The 20,031-nt window shown below is 46.9% G+C and overlaps 1 protein-coding gene across 8 annotated transcripts in view; it reads right to left on the minus strand.

The window, feature by feature from the left end:
- Nucleotides 1-12,378: 12,378 nt before the first annotated feature.
- Nucleotides 12,379-20,031, minus strand: part of MYT1 (myelin transcription factor 1) — a 67,926-nt gene continuing 60,273 nt past the window's right edge. For all 8 annotated transcript variants that reach the window (XM_042800912.1, XM_042800907.1, XM_042800909.1 and 5 more), the window contains 5 exons: nucleotides 17,089-17,310; nucleotides 16,429-16,520; nucleotides 15,396-15,499; nucleotides 15,133-15,276; nucleotides 12,379-13,669 (listed from right to left, as the gene is read on the minus strand). In XM_042800912.1, the coding sequence (XP_042656846.1) occupies nucleotides 13,529-13,669; nucleotides 15,133-15,276; nucleotides 15,396-15,499; nucleotides 16,429-16,520; nucleotides 17,089-17,310 (703 nt within the window). In that variant the 3' untranslated portion in view covers nucleotides 12,379-13,528. The remainder of the gene's footprint in view (nucleotides 13,670-15,132; nucleotides 15,277-15,395; nucleotides 15,500-16,428; nucleotides 16,521-17,088; nucleotides 17,311-20,031) is intronic.

Consider the following 20,031-nt stretch of genomic DNA (forward strand, 5'->3'; position numbering starts at 1 on the left):
AGAGCTCCAAACTGGGCTAAATGTAGATGGGGCCATCAAACCAGGCTTAAATATGGCCTGGGCCAGCAGCGCAGGGGTATCGGGCAGGCGTGGGTGCAGACCAGGCCTAGATACAGACTGGGGCTACAGCCTGTCCCCACAGATCCAGCCTAAATACAGACCAGGACTAAATACAGACTAGGTTCCTATTCTTTCTGCATCTTGCGTTGTGCAGCTCCTGGGAAGGTCTTCCCCATCCCAGCGTGGCCGCCTTCCCCCATACCCCTTACCCAGCCCTCGTTCCCGGTTCCCAGCATATCCCTGCATTTCCACACCCGCTCCTTCAGCTCAGCGCCCAGTCCTCCCAATTCTGCCAGTCCTCCTTCCCCGTAGGACAGCTCGGCAGCAAGCTGCGACAGCACATCGCCCCGGCTCCGGGTGGGATCAGGGCTTCCCGGGAGCGGCTGCACGGAGCAGCCCGGCGAGGAGCTGGGGAGATGCCAGTCTCCAGCTGGCACACGCAGTCCTTGCGCTGTCACTGAACCTCCTGTGTGAAGCGTGGCCAACACCAGATGTTCTTGTATCGTTAGTCAGGCTTGGGGTGGGGGGGGGAAATCATGGGAACTTAAAAAAACTCCATGTTATTCCGGGAGCTAATTGATATTCTTGCATTTTGAGCCTATGAACACCCGGCTTGAGTCACATGCTTGGATTTTGTTTTTTGCTGCAACCATAAATGCCAGAACTAAATTCACTGAGAAGAAAATAAGTGAGAGGCGTGTTCACCTGACTCCAGGGGCTGGGGCTTGAAGGAAGCATGGAGTATTGCAAGGCTGCCACAATATCTGACTTCCCGTTTGCGCAGCAGAGGGATCTCTGTCCCCTGACATGATCTGGCTGAGGATTAGGCACCTAATTTAGATTTTACCCACCCACGTATGCTCATTCAGTGGTTGTAGCCAACTTGGTAGGGCCCAACAAGACACGGGGCAAAGATGGTTCCTCTCACCCATCTCAGAATGAGGAAATTGTCCTCTAAAAGCACGTGTACCTTCACAGCCTACGCAATCTGTGCGATCGCTAAGGCTGCAGATCAAGCAAAATTGTCTGGACTGGCCTTAGATCTAGGACTTGATACTATGCATGGCTACAAAATAAGAAGGAATAACCACATCTAGGCAAGAACCGTCTTGATTTAAATTGTTGGATTTGAATTGTGAAAAAGAAATAGCTATCCTTCCAGACACAACAAGCCCGCAGTGGAAAAAAAATAAGAATTACCCTGGTAAATGAGACTTAAATAGGAGAAAGTGAATCAGCATCTGAGATGTATTTATGCTTTAAGGTGATTATCTCAGCTCCCTTCATTAACATGATAACAGCAGACTTTGCAAACAGGCACGGGGTAATACTGTAGATGTCTGCACTTTCATTTCGCAGAAGACAGCTGCCTGGGAGAATGGGATTATTTGTGGAGAGTGAGCGCTGAAACTCCTCCTTGCTGATACAACCAAAACAGGACATGGTGATTGCGCTCGCCTCATCTTGTTTAATACAGAAAACACTCAAGCGTAATGGCAACACGGCTGAAATCTGCAGACGCAGAACAGACAAACTCCTCACACGTGTGATTCCAGGGCTTCCATTCAGCATCTGCTCCCCTCGCCGCTAAAGCCGCTTGAAAAATAGCAGTTAGTGGGGTTTTTTTTGGACAAATATTGTTAAAATAAAAGCTGGGTAAAAAAATTTCCCATTCTTGCTAGAGCAGCTGTGCTGGAGGCAGAGAGCTCGCAGCAGCAGGGTAGAGGGGAGCACTGCTTGTGCCTCCCTGCAAACTTGCTACTAAGGCAGAGAGGGAGATTTGGCGGCAGCAGCTGTTCTTGCAGCAAGTCCAGAAAGAGCTTGAGGAGTGTTTTAGGGATTCCCAAATACCCTGAGCCCTCCCAGGAGTGTTTGTGATTCCTTCCAGCCTTTCACTGCCAGGATCATTGAGACTTGCAGCTCCTCCGTTTCCAGATGGAGAATTACAAGAATTAGCCAGGAGAAGCACGCAGGGAAGACGCTTGGCCACTGCAAGTCCCCACCTCGTTGCCTGCACCCCAAACATGTCAAGGAGCACAGCCACGGGGAGGGAAGAGATAAAGAGAGACGGTCACACCCAAGGGACAGGTTCACTTCTGCACCTCTAATTCACACACACCTCTGCAGCACATGTCCCAGATCACACGCTAAGAGAAGACTCGTGCCAAGCTGTGCCCGGGCAGGCACGCTTTCGCTGCTGCACGGGCTCACCCCCAGCTTCTCACTGGCACCCGATGGTTCTTCTCCCCTGGGAGCTTTTCCCCACCTCAGGCTTCTCTGAAAATGTAGTTACAGCTGGAAACACCTCCACATAGGTCACGGCACCAGGCTCCAGCTCTGGTGGAAGCCCAAAGTTGTCTGATAATATTGCAAAAATACCCACATTTAGAAAACCAGAATGGTTGGGGATATCATGATTTCAGGGTCTGCAATTGCTGATTCTTTGTGCCACTTCTTTCCCAGCTTTTTAAAAAGACCTTCCATCCTTACAGCTCACCTGGGGCTTTGTTATCCATGAGTTATAGTCAGCAATAAATTAGCAAGTGACTCCTGGGTCTGCGTTGTCTGCAAATGCCTGTGGGCAGCTCCCCCTGGCTTGAAGAGCCCCAGCAACCTCTGAAAATGGAAAAAGCCAAGTAGGATTGGTAAAGTAGGGCCTGGTGGCACTGGTTAAATCCCAGTGTTATTCTATTTCCCAGCCATGTACCACAAGGTGTCTCCAGCAGTACAGGCATTGCTGCGGGCTTTGGAGGTTGCACCTCAGCATCTTCTGACCTGGGGCACAGCAGGGACCCTCGCAGGTGCAAGTGCCATCCCCGTCCCTGCTCTCAGCAACTCCCAGCTCTACAACCTTACCAGTAAGAATCAGGTCTCCATCCCTCGTTAGCTGAGATACTTAATTGCTGAGAGCAAGCAATTTTCATGAGGGCAAGCTGAAGCCACGATTTTCCTTGTTTTTCCTTGTCTTTATTTCCCTGTGTTTTCCTCTTTTCTCCCCTCTCCTTTTTAAAAAAAAAAAAAAAAAAAAAATTGTTTTGTCAATATTTTTAAATCACCAGTCAGCATGAATTAACTTCCAAAGTCCGTCTTAGCCATGGTCAGTTAAAATAGGATGTTTTCATTTATTTGAAAGAGCAAGTAGTAAAAATGCATTTTAGCACCCAAGTCAGGGCCCGGCAGGTTGAGCTCGTGTGCTGAGGCAGCCTGACCTGCAGCCTGGTGGTACAGATGGCTGTTCAAGTCAACAGGGTAATTTGTGAGTGACAGGATGACTCACCTAAATTAAGAGCTAGAGAAGCATTAAATCGTTGGGTTATATTTTTACCATTTTCTTGTTTGTTTGTTTGTTTTGCAAAATATGCTCTCTTGCGTTTTCTGGTTGGTTTGGCACTACACCACTGTCAGAAGCCTATACTATATATGCATGCACACATACATATGCATATATGTAAATACATGCAGACATACGCATCTACACTAGTATTACTATTAATACACTGACAGCAATTCACTTGAGATCCTCTTGCCCATACAAAGGATATCTATATATGTGTGTGTGTGTGTCTCCTGAAGCTATCCTCTTGCCTCACTTCATCAAAGGGCTCTGTGAGTAATTGCTGAAGCAAGAGGAAGAACATACGTCTTGATTTCCGCTGTATTGCACCGTGCACAACCACTGCCACTTGGAAAAAAGACTCATAAAGACCTGGATTCATCTCACTTAACTGCATCGTCAAAGGAAAGCCGCCAGGAGATGATACAGCCTGGCTGAGAGTGGGAGAAAGCGTCACCAGAGGTCCCTGCCCTTGGGGATATACAGCAGCGAGGTGCTTTATCTCTTCTTGGTGCTACTGGGAGCACTGGTGAACCCCGTCCAGTGTCCTGTCTCTCTCTTATCTTGTTATGGCCTGTCTGCCATGATTTAGGAGAGGGTTGTCAAATAAAAACCTCAAAAATCAAGCTTTTCATATTTATGGGGGAAGAAAATGATGCCTGGATCTTTCAAGTGATTCATGGATTAAATCAAATCAATGGATTTTATGGATTCATAAATAATGAAAATACAACGAGACGGCAGCCATGGCATGTTTTCCTGCTTTAGCTTTGGTAGTCCTATGTGTCCTACCTGCAGACTCGCCTGCCGGGCTGCGCCAGCCACAACATTTGTCCAGCCCCCCTGAAAAAACACGGGGGCTTGGCCATGCTGCTCGGAAGGCCTTGCCAAAACCTCCCTCCCCCAGAAATAAGAAAACGTCTTCAGATTTCAATGGAAGTTTATTCCTGGCCAAGATGTGCCTTATTTGATCTCCTGCTGGTATTACCCTCTAACTTAAATCACTCCCTTTCCTCCCACCCTGAATGTATTTATGAAGAGTAATCATATCCCTTCTTAACCTTTGTTTTTCTAGGCTAAACAAGCCAAGCTCTTTTAATCTCCTCTCCTAAGATAGGTTCTCCCTTCTGCTAATCACCCTGCCAGTCCTTCCCCGCACCTGTTCAAGGATAAATTCATCTTTTCTTTTTCCAAAGAGATGTCCCAGAACTACACACAATATCCCACACAAGGTCATACTGACACTGGTACTAACATTTCTCTGCCTCTCCTGAATAAATGGTTTGTTGCACAAGCCTTTTTGCGCAGCAAATGGAAAATAGATACAAATCCATAAACCAATAGCCGTAACACAACCTTATTCAAGGTGATCACTGGTTTACTTGAAAGGGCATTCTGCTCCTTTGCATTTGTGGGTCCCAGTCCTTAGCAGGCCTTAATCAATGGTTTTCTGTATTTCATTTACCCTGGATGAGCCTCAGGACCTTGTGTTAAAGGAGGCGCTGAGGGAAGTCTTGTCTGTGTTTCACTCAGCCTTTGCTCTGGCAAAACTCCCTTTGAAGTCATGGCTGAGGGTTTGAACTACGAAGATGCAGAGTCAAATGATGAAAAGCATTTTGCATTCGTCTCTTCTCTTTTCAAAATGATTTTCCAGTTTTACTTGGGGTTTAATTAAATTTCTGTGACCCCGGCAGGGAGTTCAGCCTTTCTTGATTAATGCTCTTTTAGGTGACTGATAAGAATTTAGCATCAACAATTGAGCTAACAAGCCCCAGTTAACAGTTTATAGCAGGAGACTAATTCTATTAACACTTTGCAGTGTCAGGACTCCACTTCCAGCTTGCAGCAGAAAGGAGGGGTAGGGGAGAGGGAGCAAATGTAAAATTTGGCAACTAAATCACCAAGATTCAGCTTCTTTGTGGGCAGAGCTCATCTGGAAACTATTTTAGCTGACAACATCAGAATTTCACCTGTTCATTTTTTTTTTTTTTTTTTTCTCTTTCCCTCCTGCCTGATGCTCTGCACTTTCTTGGCTCATTGTGATAACGGCTGGGAATAAGGAGTGGAACTGAATGGTGGCATTGATAAGAGAAATGAAAAGGTAAAGCGATGACATGATACTGGGGTAGGGCCTCTGCTGTTAGCCCTGCCCATGCTGGATGTGTACCAGTGTACAGGATGGTCAGGACAAAGATTCTTGTGCTGACAGTTGCAAATTAGTCTGTTGTGAGGAAAAAATTGAGGTTAACTCTCTGCAGAAATGTTTCTTTTACTTTTTGGTGACAACAGAAATATCTTGCAGGTCTGTCGTGCCATTCAGCACTGAAGAAGCCTGTCTGATTCACAAGCATATTTCCTTTCTCTTTCCTTCTCCTCCCTACTCTGCTTAAGCTTCTGCTAAAATCTCACTCTGTGCTAAAACACAGCCTGATATCGCTAAACCCCAGTACAAAGTCTTGGCTGAGACATCACAGTTGATCCACCTGTACAGAGCTTCTCACCTCCCATACCTGGAGACCCAGCTTCGTACTTGTCTGCTTTGAGCTGCCAAACCTCACACAAGCCTCTCCTTAGTGGGAGCTTGCAGAAACCAGAATATTATTTCAGGGATGTTGTATTCCTTTCTCTCCTGGGCGGTCATCAAGGATAATCTGAGTCAGCCAGATTGCCTGGAAATTACCTGAAAACAAGGCTACTTGGTGCGCTCTGGGTTGGTGGAACTACAGTCCCACTAAACGGCGTAAGGTAAAAATCGGTGTCCATCACTGCGTGACCCCCAGGCACTTATCACTGCTTCTCGTGTTAACAGAGAGCACAGATTCCTTTCTCCATCGCTGGCCACCATGTCTCTTGTTGACCTCTCTTACTTCCTCAGGACATCCCCTTAGGGCTCCCACTCATTTCTGCTTTGCCTGCTCCATGTGGTCCCACAGCTCTCCTAGGCTTTAGGAGGACCAGGGGTGCCCATGGCCAAAGGGGATTTTCCAAAGCTGGTAGCTGAGCGAGGAGTGTGGGCTTTGCAGGGGAGAAAAAAGTCAGGATGAAGCTCTCCAGAAGCCATCCCGCACCCTTCAGTGCTTTCCGAGCTGTTTCTCCTGTCCTCCTCAAGAACGGGGATGGGCACTAAGTGCTGCTGGAGCGGGTCCCCCCAAGGAAGGCTGCAGCCAGGGACACCCATATATTTATCCATGCTGTGGTCTGTGTCCCGTGCTCACAGTACATGCCTGGTTTTATTTTATTTGTTTTACAAAGCAGGCTAAAGATTTGATTCAATTATTTAGGCAATTCGATTACCTCCGCTGTCAGTGCGGTCGTTGGGGAGGATTAGCAGTGCCTTGGCCCCTCATCAGCAGGAGCTGGCGGGGAGCACACATCCCACATCACACACTGCCTCCCGCTCAGACCTTACCCCCTGTGCACTTTGTTCGGATGACAGCTCTTCACTGTCCCTGGATGAAACCGATGACAAAATACGCCAAGGGCTCACAGACATCCTCCCTCACTCTCCCTCGACCTCCCCCGACACTTTTGGTGCAGCATCGCTGCAAATTGCAGTTGTCAGCGGGGGAGCACGCTCACCAAGGGACTCCATCCATAATCAGTATGAAGACAACGTGTATATCTAAGTCCTGGATGCTCCCCAATATCAGATCCCAGCAGTGCCTGAGCTAATACCCATGTTCCTTCTCCTGAAAATGTGAAGACCAGCTGAGAAACCACAGGCGAGGGAGGCCCTGACAACACTCCCCACCTCTCAGGACAAGAGGCAGCCGAAGCATCGGTCCCCGAAGATGCCTGCGATGCTGCTGGGGCCGGGCGGGAGCCACGTCGTGAGCAAGCGGCGAGCGCCAACAAAGATCCTCCTGCCTTCATCTCTACAGCTGTTGGAAATGGCCCCGCGCACAAAGGGCAGCGTCCTCATTAAATTTCGTGGAGGGTTGCCATGTGGCCAGCAGAAATTTTGTTTTGTTTTATTTCGGTAAGCGGCATGGTAATATATTCACCACCTCCGAACATAATGGGGTGACAGATGGGAGCTGGGCTCTGGCTTTCATGGGAAAGGCCCCTCTCAGCAGGGAGGCAGTAAGTTTCCCACCTAATCTTCTGTAACCTTCAGACTGCTAACAACTGTAAGAAGCAAAGCAATGGGTAGTTATTAAATTAATGACTTCATCCCCAAGCCGGTAATAAATATTTTACAGTTTTATCTCTCCACCCTGTAGACTGCTCTAGACAGACTAGACGGTTTATTAATCTAGCTTCTGGATTTATGTTATTTAATTGCTAAACAGCCTCAGCATGGTTGGGCTGGATTATTAAATGTTGAAGCTCAAGGAGGAGTCCTCTGGAAAGTGACAAAACAAGAGGAGCTGATCCTTGCTCTTGGGCTGGATAAACTTCAGGCCAAAACCAACTCCCCTGCAGTGCTAAGGCCTGGTTAGTGCCTGTTTGAGTCCAAACCATTTGGCCATTGCCTCGCGCTCATGTTGGGTGGATTCTGGGACTCGCTAGAAGTAAGGAAGAGGCAAGGAAAAGTTTTGACACATCCTGGCTTCAATAAGGGCATGCCAGAGTTAACCATGGCCATGATGCTGCGGGGTCAGACATCATATCTTAGCGTGGACAGGTCCTCCCAGGGTGGTCCAGCGCTTCGTGCTAGTCCTGGAGCTCAGGCAGAACGTACGTCCTTGCTCTATCCCTTCATGGCTCGTGTTTCTTCAGATCATCACAGATAGTCACTGACATTCAAATAAAAGAGCGTTGCAGTTACATAAATGAAAGCCGGCTTTAATGGCTGTTATACTTCCTTGTTGACAGGGTTGAAAATGTCTTTAAATCTGATACTACCATTTTTACAACAATTGGTGATTTATTCATCCCACTGAAAGAAGGGGATGAAGGCATCTGGAATAACGAGAGCTATTTGTCTGAAGAATGCACCATCCGCGTACTTTCCTACAGCCTCAATCCCACGAGCCCTTCTGTACAAAGAAGGTCGTTTCAGGATATAGCTTCTCATAAAAGTGTAGGAGAAGTGAGTGTGTTAACAAGTGCAGGCCAGAGCCTTTAATCCAGCCAAGTTGTGCTCAGTGCTGGTTGGGAGGGGAGCAGTTTCCAGCCAGGGGCTGCTCTGTTGGCTGCAGCATCATCTCCAGCCCATCCGATTGCTCCCCAGCCTCAGCGTCACCATCCTGGGGCAGAGGGGAGGCCAAATAGCAGCTCTGAAGAACAAAGTTGCTTTATCTTCCCAGTAACCTGATGGAGAACGAGGCAACCCCTTCCTGACCACGCAGCTGTGTGATTTTCAGGACACCTTAGTTGTGGGAGCAGGCTGAGATGGAGGAAGCCTTAAGACTTCACCCAGAGGAGCTCTTGGGGCAGGGGAACCCAAAATCGGAAAGAATGCATGAGGGCTGGGAAAGAAACCCTTTTCTGCACACACCCGAAAGCCCTCGCTGGAGCTCGTAGCTCTCCGGGAGAGGCTACGTGGATGTTGACGAGTGGAAGGTACCGCCTGAGCAGAAGAACAGAGGGATGGGTCATTAGCAGCTTTTAACAATTAACCGTGGCATCAGTGAGGCCAAACGATGCTCTCGTTGGTCAATGATTTATCGATGTGTTTAGAAACAACCATATGCTGACAACTATCCTTTCCCTTGCATCCTCGAAGCAAAAGACCCGCTCTCCTCTGCTGTTCAGCTCTCACCCTGCGCGTGTTGGAGGAGGCTTAAGAGCTCTCCTAAGCACACCTATAAACCGACAGTGTACCATCTTAAACCAATTCAATTCCCTTCCCTGCGATAAAGGACGCCAGTTCAGAGAAGATAACATCTCGCAGCGATGGCTCCCAAAGCTGCAATTTAACACAAATCTAACCGCTCTATTATGCAGCCCAGCCAATTCGTTAAGAAAGGACAAGCGAGCACGTCTATTAGCTCTGTCGTCATAATCAAATATTGGCACAAGGAACCGCTCAGCAGCGCAAAGTCTAGCAAAAGCCCCCATAAAACAATTATGTGCCCTTGAGAAAAACAACACGCCAGCCAGTTTAGGTGAACCATTACCCGAGTTGCCCTGGTTTTCTCCCTTTTAAGATGCACAGCCCTTTGCAGAGGTGACAAAACTCAAATCAGCTCTAAGCTGTGTCCACCAAAGCCAGCCCGGGAAACCCACCAGCGTGAAGCAAGAGCATCTCCTGCAGCCTCTCCAGGAGGGACCTCCTCTCCTCCACCAGCCCTTTGAGCCTGTCCTAAGCCTCTGACAGTTGTCCTGGCCCAGGACAGCTTGCAGACACCCAATGAAGACAGAAAAAGCTTCCAATGAACACCCATGGCCATGTACATGCTTCAGGAAAGGCTTTAAGAAATCATCTTTGCACCCAAAACTTTGCTCCAATTTTTTCTGGCTACAGTTCTTACCCTTTTGGCTCCATTTCACTCTGCCTTTCCCCCTTGGGTCTTCGAGGCATGGCCACCACCTCCTGCCTGAACCCGTGCTTGTGCCTCTGCGTGGGGACAGCCAGGAAAGTTCAGCTTAGTTAATCAGAAAATTGAATTTCTTGGTGGTGGACCTGCCTGTCATTTGACCCAATTCACTCAGCTCCAGACGGCCTTAATACGATTTACCTTATTTTATCTTGGAAGCTACAACCAGAGCAAAGCAAAACTGAATTTTGACAACTTCAGAAATGACATCTCCAACAGAGAGACCAGCGAGAAATTCTCTTAATTGCCACCTCTTCAAAACTTAAAGTCTTTTGCCAGTGAAAAAGCTCAGTTTTTCCAGGAGCGTGATCTGTGGACATCACAACCAGGCAGATGTAAGTGAGGAAATCTTGTTGACAAATCCAAACCGTCTCCCAGCATTTTGGCTACATCTCAGAGATCAGTTTGGTAAAGCTTTTTTTGTAAATCCAAGAGGGGGAAAAGTCTGTCTCTGCGTCCCGTCCCAGGCCTGGCACCTCCTGCGCGGCTCCTGGGGGCACCTCCGCTGCTTGCGCGCTGCCCGCGGGGCCACGGAGCCCTGGAACCCCGGGGTGCTGGGGGGGCAGGGGGTGACCCCCGCCCCGAGCAACGCTGCCTGCAGCCCTCCCGCCTTGGGGAAGGGGCTCCAGCAACTGGCGGGGTAAATACACACCTTTGCTGGGACTTTCGATTCTCCCCATCACGGGACTCGCAGGGTTTTAAGGACTTTCGTGGCCGGATGGCGACGGCTCCTTGTTTTTCAAAGCCTTCTAGAGCTAAATTCCCCCTAAATCCCCCATTTTGGTAGGTGGGGTGGGCAGCCCCTGGCCGCGGCCCCGAGGTGGGGGGACACCGACCCTCGAAGCCACAGTGCGGGAGGAAGGATGAAGCCCACTGGGGACACGTCGGGGACATTGGCAGCAGCTCGAAGAAAGACCATAGGAACTAAAGTCACAAACAGAACTGGGTTTTATTACGAAATAACCCTGCCAGTACATAAGGAAGTTCTGTCTGCAAAATACATTTCCTGAGGAAAGTAGATCACAGTATTCGTTTTCACAGAATAACATGTAGCCTGCTATAACTTTCAATGTGACTCTTTATTATTTAAATATTAACAGTATTCCTTCACATAAACAAGTACTCAGTCATCACATAACCGACACACAAACGACAAAATAAATATACAACAAGAGCACAGTTCATTTTTTTTTTCCCGACTTAAATATTAAATAAATAATAAATACAGATTTTTCATTTCCTGTTATCAGTGCCTGAAACAATATGAATGAAAAAGAAAAGAAAAACTGAAAAAGTCTCTCTTCCCCCGGTGCCCCTGCCCCCACAAAAAAACAAACCAAAAAATTATCAAAATGTCTCAGTTATAAAATATCTTTAAAAAAATTCCCATTGTTAAAAGAATAAATAACAAAATATATAAAAAATAACTTGGTTGCATCAAAATTACAAGTAGGAGTTGTAGATAGGGGGTTTTCTTTTTTTCTTTTTTTTGGAATATCATTTTTTATGGTCAAAAGTTTTAATTTTTAACTTTTTTTTGCTTTTATCTTCTTTTCTATGGTGCGGTGTCCAGTTTAAAATAAGTATAAAATTAATAAATAAAAAAGTTAAATAAATAGCAAAAAGTTAACATAAGGTGTTGTAAATATAAATTACATACATCTTGCCAAAATTAAATAATTTACAGGATAATTAAACTAACTACTTTTTTTTTTTTTTTTCCTCTCTTTCTTCCAGGAAGTGCAATTTCTCTACTTTTAAATACTAACTGAATTGCAGTCACAATCAATTTGGACTCTATTTACATGTTAAGAACATTGTGTTTTTAACACCTCAAATTATTTATTTTTTTTTTTTTTTTTTCCCCTTTCTTTTGTATTTTTGCACTTGGAATGGGTTCTAAAATAAGTGAACTCATGGAGTCTGATCCTGCAAACACTTAAGAACGCGAGTAAACCCGCTGGCGCCAGCTGCCCCGCTGAGCTCAACCGGGGAACCGACACGAGTCAAGTGGCTCGTGAGCTTCGAGGCCAGATCCAGTGGCCACCGCAATCCCTGCGAGGCTTTTCACTGACATCAAATCGTGGCTTATGCCCTAAATACCTGCAGGATTTGGCTCAAAACGATACCACAGCCTTGCCCTTTAAGTATGGGTCAGCAATACTCAGCAAAACACATCAGCAAAACGGGACGCGGGACGTGGGATGCGGATGCGTCCCACGTTGGGAACCCCCCCCCGGGGGGGGGTTTTGCGCCCCCCCCCCTCCTTCCCACTTCCAAAATGTTTGCAGTGGGGGACAGCGAGCTCTGGAGGGGAGCGACGGTGGGGGAGAGCAAACCCGCGGGGCGACAGCCGGCACCACGCGCGGTGGAGCGGGGGGTGCTGGAGAGCAGCGTCGCAAAGACATTCATCGAGTTGTTCTTTAAGTGCACAGTGGGCTGCGTGTACCGAGCTGCTTACAAAATGCTTCTTTGGAAGAATACCCAATACCTGAATACTCTTTTTTTTTTTTTTTTTTTTTTTTTTTTTTCTTTCTTTTGAAGAATGGCGTCTGCGCTGTGATTTTGCGCAAAACGTAGAACACCAAACCAAAAAAATACCCATTGCCCTGTGGATATCTGTAAGAAATCAACTACTGATTCACGTAAGCACTTTGCTGGCCATCAATTAACATCTCTATTTTGTTGGTTTGTTTTTTTTTTTTTCTTTTTTTTGTTCATCGCAATCTCAGACGTTCTCTGGCATTGATGTATGATCTCTGGACTGGCAGTACTGCGCCACTGTAAGGATGATCACAATAATGAAAAGAATCAGAACTGTCATCAAACAGACTTCCAAAAAATCATATACACCGGACCATGACACATTAAGAATTCTTCTGTATGAAATATCTGGTATTGGCCTATTCATAATAGCTATTCTCATATTTAAGACAGACAAAGGAATACTGTAGTTGCAAACTCCAAAAGCTTCCCTGAGAACCTTTTTTCCATTGCGCTTTCCACTGGAGATCCAGAACTGCTCTTCAGATTTCTTTCAGAAAATAAAAATAAGCTACTTTATAATACTTCAGAGTTCCCATGCCCAGTGGATATCTGAACACCTCGGGGTTGGGAGGCCCAGCACAGGTTCAGATTTACAGGTAGCTTGCAGCTCCAGCACTTGTAGCAACACAGAACATAATTCATGTGTGAGTAGGTGATCTGGACATACGACCATAGACAACATGAGGGTTTAAGCCAGTCATATGCTAGTCTTGGATCAGACAAGACCCTGTTCTTGTAATGTTTTAACCCTTGGATCAACTCTGCAAGAGCATGGCAACTCATGAAAGATGCCTGCTCTTCACCAGCTACCAAGCCCCACAGCCTACTGGAGAATTTAACCTTCCATCCTGATCTACCTCGTGGTCCAGGTAGAGAAATCCCACTTTTCTCAAGAAGGTCCAAAGTTAAGTAAACGAGAACATTGAGTTCGATCAGTTCCACGTCTCAGAAATGGCCTCTTGGTTACATTTTGGTCCTTTTTTTTTTTTTTTTTTTTTTTTTTTTCATTCATTAAACAAGTTTTCTAACTTGTAAACCTGAATACTTGGAGGGAAAGTTCCATCTTACAGTCTGTTCGCTTGCTAATCTCCATCCCGTGGCACTAAACCTGGATGCCCTTGACGGCTTGCTTGATGCTCTCCAGCAGGTCCTTGTTCTCCGGGTTCTGGTAGCACTCCTGGTTGGTGTACATGTCTGTCAGAGTGTTCACGTACGCATCAAAATTCTGCTCACTAATTGGCTCCTGCAGCCAAAAAAAGCCAAATAAAAGTGTTAGTACTAGAGCAGGAAGAGGCTGAGATGTTTCTTTGCCATTAATCATCTGTTTGTACCAACAGCCAAAGGTCTCCACGTCGGACCCTTTTTCCGTGCAGTGTTGTACGTACGGGAATCTCATCATGCAACCCCTGAGCCCACCAGATCTTAACTGGCTCCTTAATTTTATGCATTGGCCTCGAGGAACTATTAACAGCATCAGGTTAAGTGCGTGAAGGCAGTTTGACAGGCCTGAGGCCGAATTAAGCCATGGAAACGAAGGGCTGGAGGGCGAGAAGACTGCTGAAACATCACGGAGGGAATCAAAGGCGAAGTTAGGACAGGAGCCCGGTCACCTTGGGCTCACGTCTGCCCACGCCAGCACGCTGCTGCAGCACAGCTTTTGCTTTTGAGGGGCATCGTGAAAACCTTGCAAATATCTACCTTGGAGTTAATGGGGAAAAAAGAAAGGGAGAAGAAAAAGAACAGGAATAAAATGAGCATACAAGTCTCGTGGGCATTATTTAATTGGAGTTGCCTGAAACCTTGAAAAAATATTTGCTGAACAGTTTATTTGACCTTTATGTGTCAAATACTTTACAAAAAAAGCACTCAGTGAGCGGTTTTCTGCCAGTTAGGCAGCTGGGTGAATACTATCCAAAACTGCTCTGCTGGAGGATGGCTTCTCTCCAACCAGCCTGAATTTAAATACAAACCCCAATGAAAAGGACTCCCCCCCCCCCCAAAAAAAAAAAAAAAGATGACAGAAAAAATAAATCAAAAGCTCATTCCTCTGATCTTTGCGATGGTCTTTATGAGTTGTAAGAGGACAGCTTCCCCAACAACACAAGCCCCCCCTCCACACACCTGGTTTTGACAACAGTAATTACATTCCTGGGAATAGAGAGAAGGTAATTAATAGCCTTTTGTGGTTTTACTATTTTAATGCAGTCTTTTCATTTTGCAGTAACTCTATGGTAACATGCTGTGGGCTGTTAGACCTTGTTAAATTAAACAAAATACACTCTCTTTAAGAATGCTATTCTTTGGCTGCCAGCTATTCAAAACTGAATTGAAACTACCTGCATTATAATAAGATCTGTAAGATCTTTCTGACGTTGAAATCCAATCCCTCCTGATCTCTAGTTGTGCTGTCTTAGCCTAAAAGGCGCTGGGTGCCCTTGATAAAGTTTCCTATTTTGTGATAATGCTCCCAGATGTAATGAGACAGAACAATAGATACAAAGGGAGATCAGCAGAAAATGACAACAAAAGGGAGATATAATGCAAGCTTCAGAGATAAGGCAAAAGTACTGATCTTAGAAAGGACACGTGGGTGTATGTAGAGAAATTCTCCCACTCTTTAATTGTACATCAGCCTTATCGTGAATTGGGTTTGGCACAACTCCCTCGATCACACCGGCTGGGCTGAGCTCCGTCAAAGTTTCTTACCATGTGCGGAAGGCGGATATTGGCAAGACTTTGGATTAAAGCCTGGCTCAACCCTGAGAGCTCCAGGAACAGGGCTTCATTTTGCTCCTCTATCATTTTGTTTTCCTCCTCAATGTTCTTCAGGTTCTTCTCCATGGTGGAGATCTGCAGAGCAAGGAGCACGGCGGGGTTAGCAACCCTCGCGCAGCGGCACCCACCGCCCCCCGGTGCAAGAGGCTTGGCCAAGCACCCGGGGGTTTGGATGCACGTCCAAGCACACAAACCTGTGACTGCAGTTTCACCATGGCCGCTTCCATCTCCGAGTTGGACTCGTTCAGCTCGCTGATCTCCTTGTTCAGCTGCTTGATCTCTTCATCGTTCTCCAGAACTGCAGGAGAGAAGGTCACAGGCACTCAGCGAGCAAAAATGTTGGGCTTTCTGCTGAGCCCATCCTGTTGTGTAGACATCACCACTCAAAGTCCTCACCTTTGATTTTACCTCCTCTAAACAGGATGCACATCTCACCTGTTTTTTAAAATTTTGTGGTAACTTTTTTAGCATCACGGTTCAATGATACTTGATAGGTCAATATGTAAATGCAGAAGCCGATGACAGCGTAGCGGTTGGAGTCCAGCACCTCCACGCACTCTGCCAGGTTGATTGCCCTGAAAACTCAGGTCATTCTCTCCAGTTCTGAGTTTGGGAAGATGCCATTTTAAAAAACTAATGCATGTCTTGATTAGGAATTACGAGGTTCATAAAATAAAGCAATATTTCTAGCAGAGTGCAGGTATTTATAGGTTCCAAACTATGTAAGTATTCAAGTTAAATGCCTGAACCTTGTCAAATACCACAGAAACCTCAGTAATAGCACTGGAGATGCAAAGTGCCATCGTTAACAAAATTCCAGATCCAGAAATATCTCAGGATTAAAAGCCCTGAATAGGTGAAAATCACTGAGCAACTGCAAGGGATTTGTAAAAATGCCAGTGAATATTTGAAAAAAAAAAAAAAAAAAAAGAAAAAATAATTGCAATTTCAGCATTATTTTTTTTTTTGCCTGGAATTTCACTATGAAAACTCCTTCTTTATCATTTCACCTGCTCTCTCGCAGTGTTGTCACTTGGGGAGCAGCGCTGGTACCACGCCATCCCCAATACCCAGGAAACCCAAGAAATGGGTGTTCGTAGCACATAATAAGTTTGCAAATCTGTCCAGATTTCAGTTCTTGAAACCTTCCCAGTTTGCAAAAAATAAAAGGTATTCAGGCTCAATACCCTGACACACCTGCGAGGAAAAAGGAGTGAAAATCCTTACCGTCGCTGGTCTTGAATTTTGTGTTGAGAATTTCATCCCCTGAGAGTTTTCCTTTCTTCCCAGCAAAAGTAGCTCTTGGACACCCTGACAAACTGAAAAGCAAGTAAAAATGGGTTTCATAAGCTCTCGGTATTTATAGGTGCTTATGTTCCCAACAAGAGCACGTACCATTTGGTGGAGTTCATGCTGCGAGACAGTTCTTCTAAAAGCATTTTATGGTACAGAGGAAATTGCTTTATGAATAATGCCACAAAACTCCCCATTTATGAAGCGAGAGCAATTTTCTCTGAACAAAGATTAAAAAACACATTGTTTCCTATAAGCGAGGGCATGACAGGTGAGGAAGGTGAGATGAGTCTGGCTGGTTTGGGCGTCAAACCCCCTGGTTTGGGTGTCCAAGTCCTGTTCTGGCTTGCTCGTGGAAGGACATATTATTATCAATTTTCATGGTTTTGCCCAATCGACATCTCACCGTTGCAATATTAAAACATCTACGCCTTTTCTTCCACGCAGAAAGCTCCAACCTTGGAGCAACCTGACTGAGCTCAGCATCAAAAGCACCAGCTATTGAGCTTTGCGCGAAGAGCTGAACGCTGCTCAAGGTGGGTTAGTCCACGGCGATGTTGTCACGCTCCCGGTGATTTTAACCCTGTGATTTACCTTCTGTGAGTGAGGAAGCTCCCGTTGGCATGGCCGGAGCCATCACAGCCCGGAGTAGGGCAGGTTGGGCCTTCATTCTTCAACGACTTCCAGGAAAATGAGGAGCCATTGAGCGAGCCTTCCTTCTGCCTGCGGGCTGCGAGAGGGCACCCTGATGCGCTCCGGTGCGAGGCGTATTTACCACTGATGTGTCCAAGCCCAACGCAGCCAGGAACCGGACACCTGGGCACAGGGAATTACCAAAAATTACAGCACAGGAATAAAGAGGGACGTAAGGAAATTAGGGATAAGCAGGAACGAAGAAACCTGGGAAGAGAGAGTTTGCATTTGGGGATCTCGCCTGGAATTTACGGGGCAGATGCTTAGTTGATGGAAATGGCAGATGAGAGATTAAGAGCTACAACTGCCCCTTCAAAAGGGCCAAAGAGAACCAAGGGAAATCCTGCGAGAGGGAAGGACCGTGGAGGTCACATCACACTCACACTTGCAGCAGGAGCAGGTCCCAGTGGTGTCCCAAACTGCGTTTGGTGCCTCATCGAGGGCAAAGACGGTGAGTGGGGCTGCCCGGCACCAAACCATCGCACATTTACAGCCGGCTCTGCCCGGTGTTACTGCCGAGGAACCCAGGGTCATCAACTTTGTCACCCTGCACTGGCACGGTCGGTGTGATCCAGGAGCACCGTCTGTGCCTGTGGGGACACGACCCTTCCCCGCGAACCAGCCCCTGAGCTGGCTCAGAATGCAACCTGTGCACCCAGAAGCTGCAAACCTGCTCCTGCAAGGAGCGGGGATAAGGGGTTTCAGAGCCTGTACCCCATCAGACAGGAGAAATAAACCCTTGGGCACCGCTCAGCCCGCAACCACAGCACAGCCTTGCTTGCCTCCTCCTCCTCCTGGTCGCACATCCCACGGCCACCAAGAGATCAACCTGCGCTCGCGAGGGGATAAAAGTGGGAATTGCCGTCAGGGCGGCACAGGAAACTTCCCACCCCTGTGCTCCTGCCGCCGTTTATGGACAATTAAAGCACCCAGGAGGTGCGAGGGGTGTCATGGAAGTGCTGACACAACTTGTGCTAATTGCCAAGAGGATGAGTGCCTCTAAAAGGCACCTCTTTCCTCCCCGCTCACAAACTCCCCGCCTAATGACATACTCACTAAATTCAGCCGTTCGACAAAGCCCGGTGTATCTATTAAGGTTTCTGCTGTGGTTTGCATTTGTTTAAAGATGCTAGTCAATTATAAATACAGTTAAAAGTTTATTACTCAAGGGAGGTTACTCCAAAAAAAAAAAGGAGGGGTGGTAGGAAAAGTAGGTAAGAAATGGCAAAAATAACCCCGTGTCCTCGGTTTGAAAGCAATTAGGGACTTTGAGTTTCCCCAACAAAATATCCGTGGAGCAGCTCCTGAAAATCGCAAGCTGCATTTCACCGCAGAAATGATTACCCTGATTGTTTATATTTCGTACAAAAAGGAGATGACAGCAGAAGGGGGGAGCTGTACACCCAGCCTTTTCCCAAGATAATTTGAAAAATGCTGATCTCGATTTTAATCAGCTGCAAATGCAGCACAATTCACTTATAATATCCCTGCCAGCAGGATCCTCAGTAAATTCATAACATCATTGCTTTTATATGATCATGAGCAAATTACTGAATCCTCAGGAGAAAAAGGAGGGGTGGGGGGGGAGGAAAGAGTGAGAGAGAGAAAGACAAACCCCAGCATTTAGTATGCAGCCGTTATGGTCCAACCATTACATATTTTACGCTGTTAATTTAACTTTCATTATATTTTCATTGTTAAAAAATAAACCAGAGCCTTATTGTGCAAAACAGCTGGCTTGGACATTTTTATTTTTTTTTTTTAAATTATTATTATTTAACGGAAGCACCAATAGCATTTGATCAATTAGGCAGCCGTGGATGCTTCCGTTTTATCCCAGAGCTGGGCTGAAGGTTGAGGTGATCTGTTCAATCACATCTGTAGCAAATTACTTGAAGGATGAACAGCAAAAACAACAGGGACTCAATGATTTTCTCCTCGGTGGTGATGTTCAAAACTCGGCCAGGTTCCAAGTGGCACTTGGTGCAGACGGAGGATGGATTTAGAGCCAAAGCTCCTTAAATGCAAACCCGGGCCGGGCGCACCTTGCTGTGGGAGACAGAACACGAGCTTTCCACGGGCTGGGGGAAGGCGGCAGCGAAGGGATCGTCTTGTTTTGGACATCTCAGAGGAGCTTCTGCTCCTCCTGGGCGTACTGGAGGGGAATGCCTTCACGTCCTCACGCCACAGAGACCCTCAGGTCCCACCACGGACGGAGCAGCAGAGCCGCAACAAGCCCCCGAGGCCAGACCGGAGGGTGGACAGCATCAGCTTTCTAGGAGTCAGAGAATCCCAGCTCTGGCGATGCTCCAACTCCATTTCTTGCCACTTTACCTTTCCAGCACCTTCAGGGTGGACTAAGAGAAACCCAACCCCTGGTGAAGATGCTGGAGGGGGGACCACTGGTTCTACTGGGGATGCCCCGATAGCTCACCCCGTGTTCCTATACAAGCACCGGCTACACCATAACAAAAGAGCCGTATAAAATCCCCTTCCTCCTTGCACTTGGAAGCAATCTCTTTGCAGAGAAACTGCACTTGGGGACCTGCTTGGCACATCCCTCACCGGTCCCAGCCCCGAATGGGGCAGGTGAGGATGAGCAAAGCCACGACCTCCCCAGCTCCTCAGGGCACGTGGAGAGGGGCGACCTCCCAACCGGGGGCTTCCGACTGCGGTCAGAGAAGCAAACATGCAACAGCCAGCAGTTGCATGACAGCATTTGCTGCTCGTCCTTTCCTTCACCGTGTCACTGGTTAACAGCACGGCATTACAAAGCCACCAGCAATTTAGTGTATTTGAGCCAAAAAAGGGATTTTTTTTTTCCCCACAGATTCTTGAGTAGGT

Source organism: Tyto alba, unplaced genomic scaffold (genome assembly GCF_018691265.1).
Source record: "Tyto alba isolate M040663 unplaced genomic scaffold, T.alba_DEE_v4.0 Super-Scaffold_33, whole genome shotgun sequence".
Lineage (NCBI taxonomy): Eukaryota > Metazoa > Chordata > Aves > Strigiformes > Tytonidae > Tyto > Tyto alba.